This window comes from Trachurus trachurus (genome assembly GCF_905171665.1).
Source record: "Trachurus trachurus genome assembly, chromosome: 19".
NCBI lineage: Eukaryota > Metazoa > Chordata > Actinopteri > Carangiformes > Carangidae > Trachurus > Trachurus trachurus.
Genome location: NC_139913.1, coordinates 9712234 through 9730270, shown reverse-complemented (window position 1 = coordinate 9730270; position 18037 = coordinate 9712234). Strand labels below are relative to the sequence as shown.

The following is an 18037-nucleotide window of genomic DNA, read 5'->3' as shown; positions in this document are numbered from 1 at the left end:
TGAGCCCCTTTAGTTTGGTTAGGAGAGGAGCCATCAAAATTCTCATACATTCATATCCTTTGGACTATTGTTGCCATAACTTTTGAATTAATTTGTGAATTTAGGTTTAAATGTTGGGTCAAGTGCTGGGACATCTGCTTACACTGTACCTGTAATGTACTTTCCTTAACTCTGGATTAAATTATTTAGCATGTTCATCATGATTACGATTCTGTCGAATTGTGTATTCATGACAATGAGCAACCCACCAGCATGGAGTAAAACCGTTGAGTGAGTACTACACCACTTTCTCTGGTATCAATAATTCCTGTGTTATATTTTGGTAATACTTATTCATGGCGCATTGTTTCTGTCAAGGTATGTTTTTACCGGTATTTATACAACAGAGGCAACAGTCAAAGTGTTGTCGAGAGGTTTCTGTGTTGGATCTTTTACATTCCTTCGAGATCCATGGAATTGGCTGGATTTCATGGTGATCAGCATGGCGTAAGTATCTGAGCACACGTTTATCCAACTGTGAAATCACATTAAAATCAGAGACATTTTTCAAATGACCTTATTGTGACATTAATCAGCATTTTTAGTGCATAAATTAAAGGTAAAACAGATCCAAAACTAGATATTTTTGAAACAAATGATCTTTATGTTCATATGAAACCTGATATGTTGCAGATTTGTTTTTGTGCTGTGTATGTGGATAGTTCTCATACATAAGTGTATTGATACTATGTTGTGTCTAATCTTGCTGGCGACTTTTATTTATTATATTATGTCCTTCCACAGATACGTCACTGAGTTTGTTGACCTTGGCAACGTGTCAGCCCTCAGGACATTTCGTGTGCTTCGAGCCCTCAAAACAATTACTGTGATTCCTGGTATTTTTAATATTTAATACACTGATTTGTGTGTGTGTGTCCAAATATGTTATTGTGTGTTTGTGCGGTTTGCTAAAGCAGAACATTTACAACTAATTTACAATTAGCGTTGATGTTTTATTTGATATGTTGGTGATATTATTTTTTGTGATTATAGATAAATAGTATGATGATACACAGTATTTCATGAATAATTTGTGATACTATTGAAATCATTTGTTGTTGCAGTGCTGTATGATGTTCAGATATATAATTGTCAATAACACATATGTCTGTTTGCTCAGGTCTTAAAACCATTGTGGCCGCTTTGATCCAGTCAGTGAAGAAGATGGTGGATGTCATGATTCTGACCGTCTTTGCTCTTGCTGTGTTTGCCCTTGTTGGCCTTCAGCTTTTCATGGGAAATCTACGTCAAAAATGTGTGCGGTGGCCCATTTTAAATGAAACTGATGCCACAATGGCATTCAACGACACTGTGTCCATCAACGGTACCAACTATACATCATATTACAACAGTACCTTTAATTTTAAGGAATATATAGAAAACACAGGTATGTTTACTATGGATTGTGTCTCTTAATTAAGCTTTACATTTTTGGGGTGGATGTCAGCATTTCTGTTCTTGTTTGATTATAGAAAATCACTATTATGTGGAGGGCAGCCTAGATGCTTTGCTTTGTGGGAACAGCTCTGATGCTGGGTATGTATTAGCCACCCTAACTATCTCATTTACATATGTCACAACAGTATGGGGTAAGGGGAGAGCAATTGTAGCATGCTGACTCTTCTTCCCTGTTGATAGAAAGTGCCCCGAAGGGTTCACATGCATGAGGGCTGGGAGGAACCCCAACTATGGCTACACCAGCTTCGACTCTTTTGGCTGGTCCTTCCTGGCCCTCTTCAGACTCATGACCCAGGACTACTGGGAGAACCTTTTCCAGCTGGTTGGCACTTCTTTCATTTGTTGCAACAAACAGACTCATGACCTCTAACCAAACTTTTCATTTTAGAATTTAAGCTATTCTATGAAATTTGTCCTTAGTTCTCGTAGCTTCTTTTTTGGTCCAAACACAGATCCTGCGGGCGGCTGGTAAGACATACATGCTGTTCTTCATCGTGATCATTTTCCTGGGCTCCTTCTACCTCATCAATCTCATCCTGGCTGTGGTAGCCATGGCTTATGAAGAGCAGAATCAGGCAACTCAACAAGAGGCCATAGAGAAAGAGGAGGAGTTCCAGCGGCTACTAGAGCAACTCAAGAATCAAGAACAGGTAAAGGATACAACAAGCTAGAGATGCACCGATCCAATAGACTGAATCATTACCAATACTGATGTTAATAACCAGATCAGGTATCAACTATGTCATGGTGATCTACAGTGACCACAGATACAATATTCATGCAGCTTCTAGAAGAAGAGAGCACTGGTATCTGGCCAATATTTGCTGTTGCTATGAGGTTAAGGTTATATGTATTGGAACCACACATAGCTATTTGGTTCCAATACATAATATCTACATACCTACTACTCCATCCACAAGTTAGAGTGATTATTACAAGTTAAAACAAGTGTTTGTGGTTAGTAGTGTTTAAATAAATCAGAAACTCCACAGGCTCAACTTCTTGGGAGCCGAGCCACTCTGACCAGTAAGAAATCGCTCAGTCATCATACATCATCCGAGTTGGCAGACGATGAAAGGAGTCTTGAACATGACGAATTCATCAAGGATTGTAACGGGAGAATCATTCCTCATCTACTCATTAGATCACCAACTTTGAAGGAGGTTAGTAATAGTCGATTTACTGATATTTCTTCATGAGCTTCATGAGACAAATCTGTGTGTGTGCTCAAAGTTTCTCAACATATTTTACAGTCTGCTGTAGATTACGAACTCGGAGAGAAGTCACTGGGCTCTGTGCACAGCATGCTTCAGGTGGAAGGATCGGGCCTGAAACAGAGATCCTCTAGTGCCATGACTGTCCTCACTACAGCTGCTATGGGAGGTACAATGCCAATAAAGACAGAAACCTCATGTTGATAATACAGCAAACATCACACAGAATTACAAATATTTCCTAGCTTGGATTACATTTAAACAAACAAATGATACAACACCATGAGGCTTAAGCAGCAGGGTGCTTGCAAGTATCTAGTAGTGAGTGTCAAGTGCCGTCAGGGAATGAAGAAATACACAAGGCTTAGTTGCAGGTTCATAGAGCCTAAGCTCTAATGTGAGTTCTAATTGCTTAGATTATCAAGCAGTTGTAAACATTATACACTCATTTCTCCCATGCTAATACAGTAGCATTGTTCAGTGCTTGCCATGATCAGGCTAATCACATTGTGTGCAGGAGGAATCCCCATCAGCTTTCAGAGTTGCACCCTCACGGTGTTAAGCTTGGGCTATTTCAGCTCAGCTATGAAGTGGCCTGGCAGGATTCTGCGAGTTGCTTCCTTATTATCACTTACAGATAACACAGATACTTTGAGAAAATTGATGGTAGACTATCTGATTGTTTTTCCTTCTTTGTATGTCTTTATCTAGAGTTGGAGGATGCACAGAGGCCATGCCCACCTGGCTGGTATAAGTTTGCTGACATGTTCCTTAAGTGGAACTGCTGCAAGTCCTGGGTGACCTTTAAAGAATGGGTGCTCTTTGTGGTGATGGACCCCTTTGTTGACCTGGCTATCACCATCTGCATCGTGCTCAACACGCTCTTCATGGCCATGGAGCACTACCCCATGACACCCGAGTTCGACAACATGCTCTCAGTGGGGAATCTGGTGAATATGCACCTCGTTGGATTTTGAATTTCAATGCAGCAATGATAAAGGAGAAGTCTTCATTCTTGCCAATTCTTGTAAAAAGAAAATCTTTACTACTTTAGGTTTTCACTGGGATCTTCACAGCTGAAATGTTCTTCAAGCTCATCGCCATGGACCCCTACTATTATTTTCAAGTTGGCTGGAACATTTTCGATAGCATCATTGTCACTCTCAGTCTTGTGGAGCTTGGGCTGGCCAATGTCCAGGGGCTTTCCGTCCTCAGGTCTTTTCGTCTGGTGAGAAACATTGATTGAATTTATATCTGTCCATTCACCACAGTGACTTTTCCTCATTTTATTCACGTTGTCTTTGTTTGTGTGTATGTCCCATGTTGGAGATAGCTTCGTGTCTTCAAGCTTGCCAAATCCTGGCCCACACTCAACATGCTAATCAAGATCATTGGCAACTCTGTTGGAGCTTTAGGAAACTTGACGTTGGTGCTGGCCATCATTGTCTTCATCTTCGCTGTGGTGGGCATGCAGCTCTTTGGCAAGAATTACAAGGATTGTGTGTGCAAAATCTCCTCAGAGTGTGAGCTGCCACGCTGGCACATGAACGATTTCTTCCACTCGTTCCTCATCGTGTTTCGCATCCTGTGCGGGGAGTGGATAGAGACCATGTGGGACTGCATGGAGGTGGCCGGAACCGGGATGTGTCTGGTTGTTTTCATGATGGTCATGGTCATTGGAAATCTAGTGGTAAGTGTGAATTCTGGTGAATGGTAAATGTTTGTGTGTCCATCTGTGTCACTGAATGTGGATGTAGTGTTTTTGTTTTAAATCTATACTAAGATATTTGAGCACACAAGTTGTGCATCAAATTTTCCAGTTGTTGTTTCTCAGTGTTTCTGTTTTTATCTCTCAATTAAACTATGCCTTAATGCTCACTCCTGAGAAGCTCACAGATGCTTCAGCTCAACCTCACAGGCAATATCCAAACTGAGCAACTGTCCCTGCTGTGAAGCTGTAAAGCTGACAACCTGTTTTGTAAAATCTTTCTAAATCTAACAGTTATCTTATCATAATGCCAGGAGATTTTGTGGTCTGCATATCTCAGCAATCTATTGTTGATCCTTCAGCTGAGCAAGGCCGAGGACAGACAGACACAGCTGGCGGGAGAAATGTTTCCATCAGGGGGCATTGCAGCATATTACAGCATGGGCAAAAACCACAACACCACACACAAGTTGTTTGTTTGTGCTGTTAAACTGATCTGTACTAACCTATTGTCAGTGTCTGGGTGAATTTGTGTGAATTTGTTTAGTTAAGAATGCTGAGTGTCTGGAGCATGACAATACTGTGACCCTGACATTTTATCTTGGCCTCAAAGAAGAAGGCTATACAGATGATCACTCGCAGACATCATTTCGGCATCATATTTAATGATGAGTGCCAAAACCATTTCCTGTAAGGTTATTCATAGAATTGAAAAGGAAATGGCTCATCGTCAAGTGCTGACAAAAGTACTGCGCTGACCACACTGTGCCAATATTATCATGCCTTTTTCGTGTCTCACACTCTGTGCCCCCCTCCCTACTAAACCCTCCATCCATACACCACCGTACATTCATCTGATGCATGAATGCTCACTATCTGTGCTGACATAAAGGCAAATAGTGCACTTAAACACTTCATGGGAAGGGAGGGGTTGAGGGTATTCTATTTAAATCAAATGACTTGTGCCACCAAACAGTGGTTTTGACCTTGGGTATGTGCTAAGATCCGGCTCAAGTAAGCACGCTGCCACTGAGGGAACAAACACAGACAGCTGAGAGAGCAGAGCTCAGGTGGCAGCGGGACTGGGTGTTAAGGAAAAGTCATTTGATAGGAGATTGAACCATAATTGATGAAGAGGTAATCATACTGGGCCATCAGCACGACAGCATGGAGCAGAGTTGTATGTTTAGGGACATGCTGATCATTTTGTGCTGATTATCTTTGCTCTTGAGCCCATTCATATTCAAAAATGCTGCTGACATCTCAGATCACACTGGATTCTTTATTGACTTTCAGCATCCTCTGCGCTTGCATTATGTAGCACAAATTCAAGAGCTTTGTGTTGTTCTTCATAATAAAGAAAACTCAAAGCTAGATTTATTTAAAATTGTTGTAAAGTTGTTTGCTTTTTTTCCCAAAGTTGGGAAAAAGAAGACTGATACCACATCAGTTCATCAGATATGAAGCTACCACTAGCAGCCACTTAGCTTGGCATTAGGACCGAAGGCAGAGGGAACCAGCAGACCTGGCCCTGTCGAAAGTTAACCGTGTCTAAAGCTCACTATTTAAAATGCAGCTCATTGCCTGGGAACTTCATGGTGATGACAAGATACCAGACAAAAAATAGTATTTACACCTTGTTTTAAAGAAACATTATCTTGCACGTTAATTATTTATTTATTTATTTATTTTTATTTTTAATTTAATTTCTTTTGTTTCCATACACTAAGTAAAGATAAGATAAACTAAGGTTATTGGCTGCTGGCTGTACTTTCAGATTTAACTGAAATTTGTGAGTTTTATTGGCTATACTCGTTATACTCTCAGAAAAATCACCAGGAAATTTTATCAAAATGTGAAACTATCCCACAAAATAAGGAACATCTCACATCACCAGCATTAGTAGGGAAGTAAACAGGGGAATTACCTAAGTAATATTTTTGAGAATTTACCTCATGCGTCTAGTACCTATACTGGGTACTATACAACTCAATACTGGGATTGAGTTGTGAGCAGCTCATCCTGTCTCTTCAACCCTCTTTTACTGATTCACAGCTCCTGCACTGGCATGAGATAGATCAGCCTGCCACTGGCCCTTGTAACCATGATCTCCCGCTAAACCTGGGAAACAAGAACCGAGAAATTGACTAACAGGTTTAAGAAACTAAAGATAGCAACGTCTGCAACAGGAGGCAGACGACATAATATTTACTGATGCATCATCGCAGGCCCAATTTGATATGTGATGTGTATTTGAGATAGTCCAGAGCGTCTTTAGTTCAGGCAATGTCGGCACTCTTTGACCTGGCAATCAGTCACCATAAGCTTGGGGATTCATATGGGACTATAAAGAATTCTCTGACTCTTGAAACAGGAATGAATGTTAATGTTGATCATTTAATTCTCATTGCTGAATCAAATGTATAAGTATCTGCAGATTGTGTGCATCTTCTGCCATGTATATTTTTTGTTTTTCACATCAGGGTACAAGGTGTTGAAATTGTATTCATTTTATACTTCAAATATCAGATTGTGTTTTTATTACCTTCATCATGAGTCCTTCATGTATCCTTCTTCAGGTGCTCAACCTCTTCTTGGCCTTACTGCTCAGCTCGTTCAGCGGAGACAACCTCTCGACAGGAGACGATGACGGAGAGATGAACAACCTCCAGATTGCTATCGGCAGGATCACGCGGGGCATCGACTGGTTCAAAGCTTTTGTCGTTCGAACGGTCCTGCAGATTCTTGACAGAAAACCCAAGGAGCCCGAGGGAAGTCCAGAGGATGACGGGGACCCTAAAATGGAGGGAATTGAAATGAACCATTTGGATGCCAGCCTGAGTTTTAAAACAGCTGATGGGATACCTAACTGTTTGGTCGAAGGCAGGCCCTCTGGATTTACTGTCGACGGAGAGCTCAACCTCAGTGTGCCTATCGCCCAGGGAGAGTCAGACTTTGAAATCCTGGGCGATGAGGATGAGGATGAGGAGGAGGAGGAGGAGGAGGAGGAGGAGGAGGAGGAGGAGGCGAATAATTCTGACTATGATAATGACTTTTCATCTGAGATTTTAGATGAAGAAAATAACCAAGAGGATGCAGTAAGAAAACTATCTATCTATCTATCTGTCTGTCTGTCTGTCTGTCTGTCTGTCTCTAACGCTAGCGCCTTGATGCTGTGTCAATCATCTCATCATATTAGCAGGCTTTTTCACACATACAGTATGCTTAACCAATCAGGATACAATTACAGTGTGGTAGAAGAGACAGCATTTCACCTTATTTCATGACACTGGCCAAAGCAAAACACTATCCAACGTCAGACAAGCTGAAAACCTGACCATGATCCATCAAGCTCAAATTATGCATTTACTACACACCTTGAAAATAATGAGGCAGGGGATTAGTGAATGCTTTGCTGTAGGGGAAACAATGAGCTGGTTTTGCAGACTCAAAGACAAAGCACATTTTTTGTTGACACACTCTGCTTGACTGATATTTTCATCATACTCAACAACTTGTATCTCTTCTTTGTAATTCTTAATGGTAAATAAAGTTTGACAACCTCAATTAATCCCTGTGCTGAAGTTCCAGGTTTAACGGAAACACCTGTAGAAATTAGGAGCACAAGGCTACTGTTTTGCTAATTGCTACATAGCTAATTTCGCTAAATGCTACATCGCTAGCATCAGCTCAGCCTCAGCATCAAGCTTAATTCCTTTTCTCACCAAGAAGAGCCGTAACCAGCGGTGGAAAGCAAAACCCGCGTTGACTCGTGTCTCTTTTGCGTCTTTACTATTACTGAAATTCGCTTTTATGCTTACGAAATTAGCTTTTCTTTAGCATGCTAACCAGCTAGCCCCCGGCCCGGCTCGTCACCTAGCAACGCCCTTCGAATCCGGAAGAAGTAGGCAGCGCCCGCGCCGCTTCTATTTTCGTTTTGTAAACAAACCACATGAAGCTCCTGTACATCACTTCCGTCTCCCGGATTGAGAAGACTTCAGGCTCAATCCGGTCACACATAATGTAGCCAAACTTAAAGCAGTGTGGGGTTGATGTGGATGTGGATGTGGTGGGAAACTTTTTTGGAGGGAAAAATTAACTTCAGAGCTGGATATCTTTGTCTGACTGCTCAGTGCTTATACAGACTTTTCTTTATTACAGGAAAACTCAGTTCATGAAAGCTTTAAGACAAGAAACATCAAAGTGAGTAACTGCAAACATCATTTATTTGCATCCAAATTTATGAAAAAAAAGCATCCCTTGTAATTAATTGTGCATTTATTTTTATTTCATTTTTATTTTTTATTTTTTTGCATGGTAACTCATCTGCTTGTGTGATTCTCAACCAGCTGATGGGTGCTTTGAGTGATGGGGATTCTTCGGTCTGCAGCACAGTGGACTATAAACCACCTGAGCCTGAGCCAGAAGAAGTGGAAGAAGAAGAGCCAGAGCCAGAGGAGCCAGAGGCCTGCTTCACTGACGGTACAGCCAACCTGTAAAACAGAGTCAAAATAACCGTGACATATTTACCAGTGTTCATTTTGCTGAAATCTATAATGCTAATCCCTTTCCTCTCTGTCCAGACTGTGTGAGGCGCTGGCCATGTCTGACTGTGGACATCACCCAAGGTCGCGGCAAGAAATGGTGGAACCTGCGTAGGACTTGCTTCACCATTGTGGAGCATGACTATTTTGAAACCTTCATAATCTTTATGATCTTGCTCAGCAGCGGAGCTCTGGTAAGTGCTGTCGCCAGTGCTACAGATTTAGAAATGTTGACTGTTTTATGATAGTATTACAGTAAGACGCTCTAATACCATTTGGACATGTATCTGAGTATTAATGTCTTTTTTGGCAGGCCTTTGAGGACATAAACATAGAAAGACGCCGAACCATCAAAATTATTCTGGAGTATGCTGACAAAGTTTTCACCTACATCTTTGTCATCGAGATGCTCCTAAAATGGGTGGCCTACGGCTTTAAGACCTACTTCACCAACGCCTGGTGTTGGTTAGACTTTTTCATCGTAGATGTAAGTTTTGATGTCTCGTTTCAAAACAGTACATGCATACAAACATGCTTTATGTCAGATAAAGTCTGTGGTAACACTTGAATAGGAAATGTTCTGATTCTGCCCCAGGTCTCCCTGATTAGTTTAGTTGCCAACTGGCTCGGCTACTCTGACCTTGGACCAATCAAATCCCTCAGAACCCTCAGGGCACTAAGGCCTCTCCGTGCATTGTCAAGATTTGAAGGGATGAGGGTAAGTTTGTGATCCAGCATATGAGCACAGTGCATGGCTAACATTGATTTTGAATGTTTAATGCATTCTTGTACTAATATGATCAGCTTTTCTTTATTGTGTTTGCTGTATGCATGATCACACCATGGCTGCTTTAACAGAAGTGACTGAGGTAAGAGTATCAGCAATGCCTGAGCATTGCATTGTCTAAACCACGTTTGTTCTGGCTTACAACCAAAATACATAAATAAGATCTATACATTCCTAAAAAGTCCCCTTTGTTGTGCAGGTGGTGGTGAATGCTCTTGTTGGGGCGATTCCTTCCATCTTCAACGTGCTCCTGGTGTGTTTGATCTTCTGGCTCATCTTCAGTATCATGGGAGTTAACCTGTTCGCCGGAAAGTTTTACCGCTGCATCAATACCACCTCAGAGGAGCTTTTCCCCATGTCAGAGGTCAACAACAGGAGTGACTGCATGGCCTTGAAGGAGGCCACACAGGAAGCACGCTGGGTCAATGTCAAGGTCAATTATGACAATGTTGGCAAAGGATACCTGTCCCTGCTTCAAGTGGTGAGGACTGCTGCTGAAGAAAGAGGCTTTAGCAGATTAATACAGTGAAACACATTTGAGACTATTTCCTTTGTGTTTACAGGCCACTTTTAAAGGTTGGATGGACATAATGTATGCTGCTGTTGATTCCAGAGAGGTATGTATTTACAATCTAGTCTATTTATGCAAAATAGTAGTTTATGTATGTACACTTTGTTTTTGTAGTGTTATAGTATGACTTGATATTCAGAAAAGTATCTTGCACTTATTTCCAATTTGATGTACAGTATATTTTTTGTCTTTATAGCCTATAAATAGCATATGTTATGTTACCAATATTTGAAAATGTATTTCATGTATCAGTTGCATTTTTGGTTGTTTTTATGCATTTAGAACAATTTCAAATCCGTATTATACTACTGACAGATTTTTTAAATTACTGGTGGATACCAATTAAATAAGATTTATTTATGTATTTATTTTTTTGTTCAAATCAAACCTTATCATTAGCTTTTATCTCAGCACATGGGTCAAGGAATGTAAATTATTTTCTAAACTTGTTTGGATTTCCATAATAACCAATAAAAAGAAGTAAAAAGCAAGCATGATATCCTATAGGGAAGAAGAATGGAGAAATAAAACTTTTTATTTTGCTTAACTAATTCACTATTTTAATAAGGACAGGATGTATAGGCATAATGAGCAACATTAGAAAATCCAGTTGTTATGCTCTCAGCTCACGCGGCATATTTTTCCACTCCCTTACTAACACCTTCCTGCACTTTAAGTTAATTGAATATACTCTATATGTAATATATATGTGCCAGATGGCGATGGTAAAGTGAGTCCCCTGTCTCTGGATCAACAAGTGTCTCCCGACTTGTATCAAATTCCAGTTTAACCTTTTATCCTGTCTCGTCTCGGCCCTGTCTCACAAACATCTTTCCTAATATATTCAAAAATGTCATAACAGAGAAATGAATTGCATTCTCTTATTTTTCCATTATTGATTTGAATGTTTTGTTCCTTTTAGGTAGAGGAACAACCCTCTTATGAGATCAACCTCTACATGTACATATACTTTGTCACCTTCATCATCTTTGGCTCTTTCTTCACACTCAACCTCTTTATTGGTGTCATTATTGACAATTTCAACCAACAAAAGAAAAAGATAAGTATTTTATTTGTCATATGAAGGAGTTTGAAATACACCAACTGAAGTTTAAGCTGTTATGTAATTTAAATACCTATAATAATCATTGTATTATGTTGTGTCTGCACTTTGGAGATAAAGACATATTCATGACTGAGGAACAAAAGAAATACTACGAAGCCATGAAGAAACTCGGCTCGAAAAAGCCACAAAAGCCAATCCCACGTCCAGCAGTATGTCATTAATTTATGTGTTCATTATTTCTGTTCATGATATTAATTGATAAGTGTGATAATATTTGGAACAGATTCAGTAGTAATCATAATCCACACAGTTTGCTGTTGTTAAGTATGAACATGGTAAACCACAGTTATTACACATCAGCTCGGCATGTGTGGTATGCACGGCGATGTCGTCAGTGACCTCTGTGTTGACCTTCTCTGCACACTGCTGGTGTGAACAGGCCAAATGACCCTATTGGATTTGTATTTCTCAACCCCCTCCCCCCTCTTTCTCCCTCTTTCTACCTTTGACCTGCAGAACCTAATCCAGGGCATGGTGTTTGACTTCATCAGTCAGCAGTTCTTTGACATCTTCATCATGGTGCTCATCTGCCTCAACATGGTGACCATGATGGTGGAGACGGACGATCAGAGCGCAGAGAAGGAGGACTTCCTCTTTAAAGTCAATGTGGCTTTCATCATTGTCTTCACCGGAGAGTGCACGTTGAAGCTCATTGCTCTGCGACAGTACTTCTTCACCAATGGATGGAACATTTTTGATTTTGTCGTTGTTATCTTATCAATAGCAGGTGGGTACCTGACATTTCACAGACATGCAAAGGGGCAGTACTGTAGATGTTCATGCATTGACTCTGACTGTTGTTTTTTTTCTCATTTCCTTTCAGGGACAATGCTCTCAGACATCATTGAGAAGTACTTTGTATCACCAACTCTGTTCAGAGTGATCAGACTGGCCAGAATAGGCAGGATTCTCCGTCTTATCAAAGGAGCGAAGGGCATTCGGACACTTCTCTTTGCTCTGATGATGTCACTTCCTGCCCTATTCAATATCGGCCTTCTGCTTTTCCTCATCATGTTCATCTTTTCTATATTTGCCATGTCAAACTTTGCCTATGTCAAAAAGGGGGCGGGAATCGATGACATTTTTAACTTTGAGACATTTGGTGGCAGCATCATCTGTTTGTTTCAGATCACAACGTCGGCAGGTTGGGACGGGCTTTTACTTCCGATACTGAACAGGGATCCACCAGACTGTGATCCGAACTTTGAGAACCCAGGCACGGATGTAAAGGGTGACTGTGGCAACCCGGGTATGGGCATGATGTTCTTCTGCAGCTACATCATCGTCTCGTTCTTAGTGGTGGTCAACATGTACATTGCCATCATCTTGGAGAACTTCAATGTGGCGCAGGAGGAGAGTGGCGATGCGCTCTGTGAGGACGACTTTGAGATGTTCAATGAGACTTGGGAGAAGTTTGACCTTGAAGGAACTCAGTTCATAGAGTACAGTCGCCTCTCAGACTTTTGCGACACTCTGCAGGAGCCGCTGCGGGTGGCAAAGCCTAACCGGATGCGCCTGATCGAGATGGATCTGCCGCTGGTCATTGGGGACAGGATCCACTGCTTGGATGTCTTGTTGGCCGTCACACAGATGGTCTTGGGCGACACAGTGGAGATGGCGGCAATGCGGGAGAGCATCGAGGCCAAGTTCATCCTGAGCAACCCCACCTCGGACTCCTTTGCGCCAATCACCACGACCGTACGCCACAAGGAAGAGCAGACCGCTGCTGTGGTAATCCAAAGGGCGTACCGCAAGCACCTGCTCAAACGCTGCATACGCCATGCCGCCTTCATGCACCGTGCCAAGAGGATCGGGAGGAACGACGAAGGTGAAGATCCGCCGGAAAAAGAGGGGCTGCTCGCGCGAAGGCTGGGAGTGCTCTATGGGAGCAATGCGGACCTGGCAGCGGAGATGGAGCAGGCCGCGTTAGAGGCTCTAGCCAGCCAAGAGCCTCCTAATCCCGAGACATTGTCACATTATCCAGGGTCCCAGTGTGGTCCAGAACCACCAGTAGAGCCAAACGTCATCGTTGTACCCGTAGAAATTACTAATGAGGTTTTATTACATTCTGCCCCCCACCAACACCTCTTGACCCTACAAGCAAACCTGAGAGAGTCGATTGTATAACAAACGGCAGTAATTTATCATATCTTCCCCGTTTTTTTTTTTTTGTTTTGTTTCTTTTACCAGCCAAGGGAGTAGTGTTAGTTGAATCTCACTAATGATGCAGAACTTTCCACATTAGATGAATAGGTTACACAGTGCGAATGAATGTTTTTACCTGCATTTTTTTTATAAAAACATTTTTTTAAATAAAAATTACTTATTTTTTTTTCATTTCAACATGCTTTTTGGGGTAAAATGGGAGTGGAGAGCATGCTCAAATTATAGCACAATTTTATAATTATAATAACACCTGAAACCAATACTTACGTACAGTGGTTACCAGAAAACCAAAACATGCTCTCCAGCTTCCGACCAAAGAGCAACTTGAACATCACCTGAATTACTCATCAGTAGGATTTTATCCTGTATTAATTTCAATTATTTCAGTTATTTTACTGTGACGTGAATGCGGCACTATTATCCACCTCCACACAGCAATATCTGGATGTTTAATTAGTGTGCAAACAGCACTTACAAATGACAACAACCACATCAACATTGTACCTTTTTATGGCTAAAATAGTTAACTGTCTATCACCTTGTGTATTCTCACCTTTTATTACCAATTGTTCCTGCTCACTTAAAGTCACTTTTATGTGGAATCTCATCACTGTGAGTTCTCTACATGCTAATTCTTTCAATTAGAAACTAAACGACTTCCTGTGGTGGAATTCGCTTTGTACATATGTAAATTATGGAGTAAAAAAAAGTGTATCTGGATCAGATTTGTCCCAGCATACCAGTGAAACCCTGATGAGTCATTATTAGTTAACAATAACATGGGCTACCTAATGCAGTTAACATCTGTCCCTGACTGGCTCGTTGCGACGTCCCAGTTTATATTGCACTATTTATATCCCTTCCAGGTCGAGTTAGAGCTGTCGACTGTGTAAGACTCAGAGACTTCCCTGTTTTCTAAGATGGTTTCATCACTGGTAAACAATATGCATGTCATATCAATGTTTTGTCTTATTTTTTCTATGTTTTTTTCCCCCCCTGTCTTGATATCAGGTGATCTCTAAACTCAAAGCAACAATCAATAATAACTTGTTCCCATCTCCAGTGTCCGGGTTTAAACGTCACATGTGGCCACAAAACTTAAGATGTGGTGTTTACATTAATGTGGTTGCACAACAGAGCGACAATTCTCTTAAATAACAATAACTATAGAGCAAGGAAAGACTAAATTAAGATTTGCCTCTGGTTGAAACAGGGTTGACTTTTGACTTGATCTTAAAATGGTTGAGTTAAATACATGAATGCAATGCTAGATTTAAAAAAAAGTACCCATGTTTTCTATGTAGATCATATATTTATATTTAAAAAAAGCACAGTGGATCTATTCAAGTCCTAACCTCACATAGAAAGGTTGCTTCACTTGCTGTTGTGTAAGTCTTAACTGATTTTAAAATGTCTTACTCTGATTATATAACTACATGAATAACATAAGCACTTTTACAGTTTTCTAGTGTGTTTTTCTTTTCTTTTCTTTTTTTTACAGTAGACTATAGAAGATTGTCTCTTCTCTTGTTCATGTGTGTTGTAACATCAACCCTGGAGGAAAAAGGAAAATCATGGACGTTTCCTCTACAAGGGGTCTCTTTGTCTTATCCTGCTGCCACAGCATTGCAGTTATTCCTGTCAGAAGTCTGTAATGTGACCTGCAGCAATCCTGTTTCAGATTGACGTGCTGCTGCGCTGCTTAGCCGTAGTCGCCCCCCTCCCATCCAGCCCCCACCCACCCCCCACCGATGGTACCATCTTATTCACAAGACAGCGTCCTCCTTTTGTTTACATTTCTAACGGAGGGAAACCCTTACCAGGAGCTTTACTGGTGCACCCACAGTCAGTGTTGCCTGTATATACATTTTTTTCTGTATTGTATATTTATATCATTTTGTTATTGTACAAAAACTGCAACTATATTGTTAGAATAAAGTTCTTGTAGGTAAAAGTATAGACTGTGAGCTTATGTTGCCCAGCGCTGTTTTGACGTCTTGTACTGAAACTGTTACTTCTTACTTCTGTATTTGCTTAACATTTTACAGCAACAACTCCAAGGTAAACACAACAACAGTCTTGCACAGTGTTAGTTCTGGCAGTTCAGAAGGCACAGTGTGTCTTTTTTTATAATTTAAAATCAGTTTATTTTGATAAATGGTGTAGCCTAACAATGATAAATAACAATATGTTACTGGTGTATTCTGCTGCACCAGAAAAGAAAAGTAACACTATTGTATTGTCTAAACTCTAATCGGCTGCCTATGTCATCTATGCCATGGACACCCACCCACTGACAAAAGTATTCAGGCTCTTGTCTTTCTGAAATGTTAACCCTTGTGCTTTGAATTTCCGATGATCCTCTTTTAGATGTTTCTACACCTTGATCCAAGTCCACCTCAGGTTAATTTAGCTTACGTGATTTGGGAAGCCTCACATCTGCCTGTATGAGCTCTCACAGCCAACAATACAACTCAAAGGAGATCAGAAAGGGATTGAAGTTTCCCCACAGTGACCACAGTGGCCTCCATATATATTATACATTAGAAGTCTGGGGCCAACGAGTCCTATGGCCCGAACACCCAGATAAACTGACAGAGCTCCAGAGATCATGTGTGGAGGAGGGAGAAACTTCCAGAAGGACAGATGTGCGTCTGTACTGCAGTCAAGGAGTAGCAACATCTCAAAGGGTCTGGACACTGATGTGTCATTGTGATAGTTCAACTTTTCCTGTCCTTGGTACACCAAGGCCCCCTGGTGGTTGTAGGGTGAACTCCAAACAGTCAAGGCTTCATCAACAGTGTATGTCGGTGTCAAATTATTAACAGTGTTTAAGGGGAAAGCTGGTGATAAGTGTGTAGCTACATCATGAAAACACCAGAGCCAATACATCTCAACCCTGTGTCCTTTGTCCAAACCTGTTCACTCCAATTTACAGAAGCTATGATGTCTATTTTATAAAAAGCTGTCTTAAATGATGATGTTGGTTACATATATATAAAGCTTAATTTTATTTTCATATCAGTTTAACTTCCAGTAAAACGTTGTACTGGACTGTTGACGCTGTATTGTCTTAAAGCACGACTGACGTTGCATTTTCTGGGTCTTTTTGCAGCTGCTGATTAACACAGTTCACCCACTTATCCAGTATGAGTGTCAGTAAATTAAGTGAGCACAAATAAAGAAGTGGGGCATCTGATTAATTTCCATATTTTTGTGGTTGCACGCTACAACTCGCCCTTTACCAACCGTTGGTTACTCAAAGTGACCTGGGCTCAGTTGCTCTTTGAATGTGAATATGTGCTCTGACACTGTAACAGAGTCAATTAAGCATAGATATATACCATATATGGTCACAAGTTAACAATTGTTTTACAATATCAACTGATCTGCTGATTAATCTCTTCGTCTATTTATTCTATACAAGATTAGAAAATGGTCAAAATGTCCAAGATCACTTCAAATGCCTTCTTATTTGCCATCCCATTGTTGAAAAAACAAAATATTTCTTTTTGCAATGTGCAACCAGGGAAAGTAGCTTCTTCATATTCGAGAGACTGAAACCTTATGTTGTCTTATCTCATGTCCTGTGGCCACTGCTCACAAGCAAATGAGACTTTCTTAGTCACCTCTCATTACAGTAGCATTCATTTTTGTGAAGGTCACAGCGTTTCCTGTCAGTGAGACATGATCGTTGCTGAAGTTGGTTTATCTCCTGCTCACACACTGTGAAACCTGACCAAACTCAGCCCAGTAGATTAAAAAACTGTGCGGCTGCTGTGTGTGTTTGCTTTGACAATTAGGGAAATGTGATCTGCTTGACTGAGCTGAAAACTTCACTCTTGACTGCAGACGAATGTTGCATAATGTGGGTAAGAGCCCTTCGCCGTGGTAGCAGCTCTGGCTGCAGGGCAGTACGACAGTGTCACCGTGCTGTTGATCTGAAGGTATAATCTACAGGAGATGAGATTAATGGGAACGCCAATGGTCGCCAAGTGAAAAATATGGGTGCAAAGTTAATGTTCATCATGTAACATCCAGTAACTTCTGAGACATTTCACTTAAACTCATGTGAAACTCTTGGTGACACATGGAGGATGGTACGACAAGGTGGCACAGGAAGGTTCATCCTCTGGGGACCACAAATGCCAGCCCAGCGACATATCTAATCGGGATCCATCCAATAGTTGTTGCGATATTTCTGTCTGCACCAAACTGGTGAAAAAGTTATCAGAAATCAGAAATAGACCAGCTACAACAACCAGTGACCAGGAGGCTTAATCCTGAAGTAACATGGCCATCATTTCAGTTTTTTCATCTCATTGGACCCAATACATTTTTCCTTTTTTTCCACAAACAAATGTCTACATGACGACAGGCCTTAACTGCTTGAACACACACTGATATTGCCAAAACGCATCTTT

The 18037-nt window shown here is 40.9% G+C and overlaps 1 protein-coding gene across 1 annotated transcript; it reads left to right on the top strand.

Annotated features, from left to right (window-relative positions):
• Positions 1-186: 186 nt before the first annotated feature.
• scn4aa (sodium channel, voltage-gated, type IV, alpha, a) lies at positions 187-15462 on the top strand. Its single transcript, XM_083994518.1, has 24 exons — positions 187-270; positions 358-486; positions 784-875; positions 1160-1426; positions 1512-1575; positions 1678-1819; positions 1950-2147; positions 2490-2660; positions 2751-2880; positions 3423-3661; positions 3766-3939; positions 4045-4401; positions 6999-7517; positions 8581-8622; positions 8769-8901; positions 9003-9157; positions 9277-9450; positions 9559-9681; positions 9950-10231; positions 10314-10367; positions 11244-11381; positions 11492-11596; positions 11904-12174; positions 12271-15462. Exons 1-24 carry the CDS (start codon positions 191-193, stop codon positions 13572-13574), a joined length of 5343 nt encoding a protein of 1780 aa, XP_083850644.1. The 5' UTR covers positions 187-190; the 3' UTR covers positions 13575-15462.
• Positions 15463-18037: the final 2575 nt, after the last annotated feature.

Excerpts from the sequence above, each read along its gene's own strand:
- scn4aa (XM_083994518.1), top strand. The coding sequence starts at position 191 with ATGTTCATCATGATTACGATTCTGTCGAATTGTGTATTCATGACAATG. Across the intron at positions 876-1,159 it reads AACAATTACTGTGATTCCTG|GTCTTAAAACCATTGTGGCC; the intron begins GTATTTTTAATA and ends CTGTTTGCTCAG. Across the intron at positions 3,940-4,044 it reads TCCTCAGGTCTTTTCGTCTG|CTTCGTGTCTTCAAGCTTGC; the intron begins GTGAGAAACATT and ends TGTTGGAGATAG.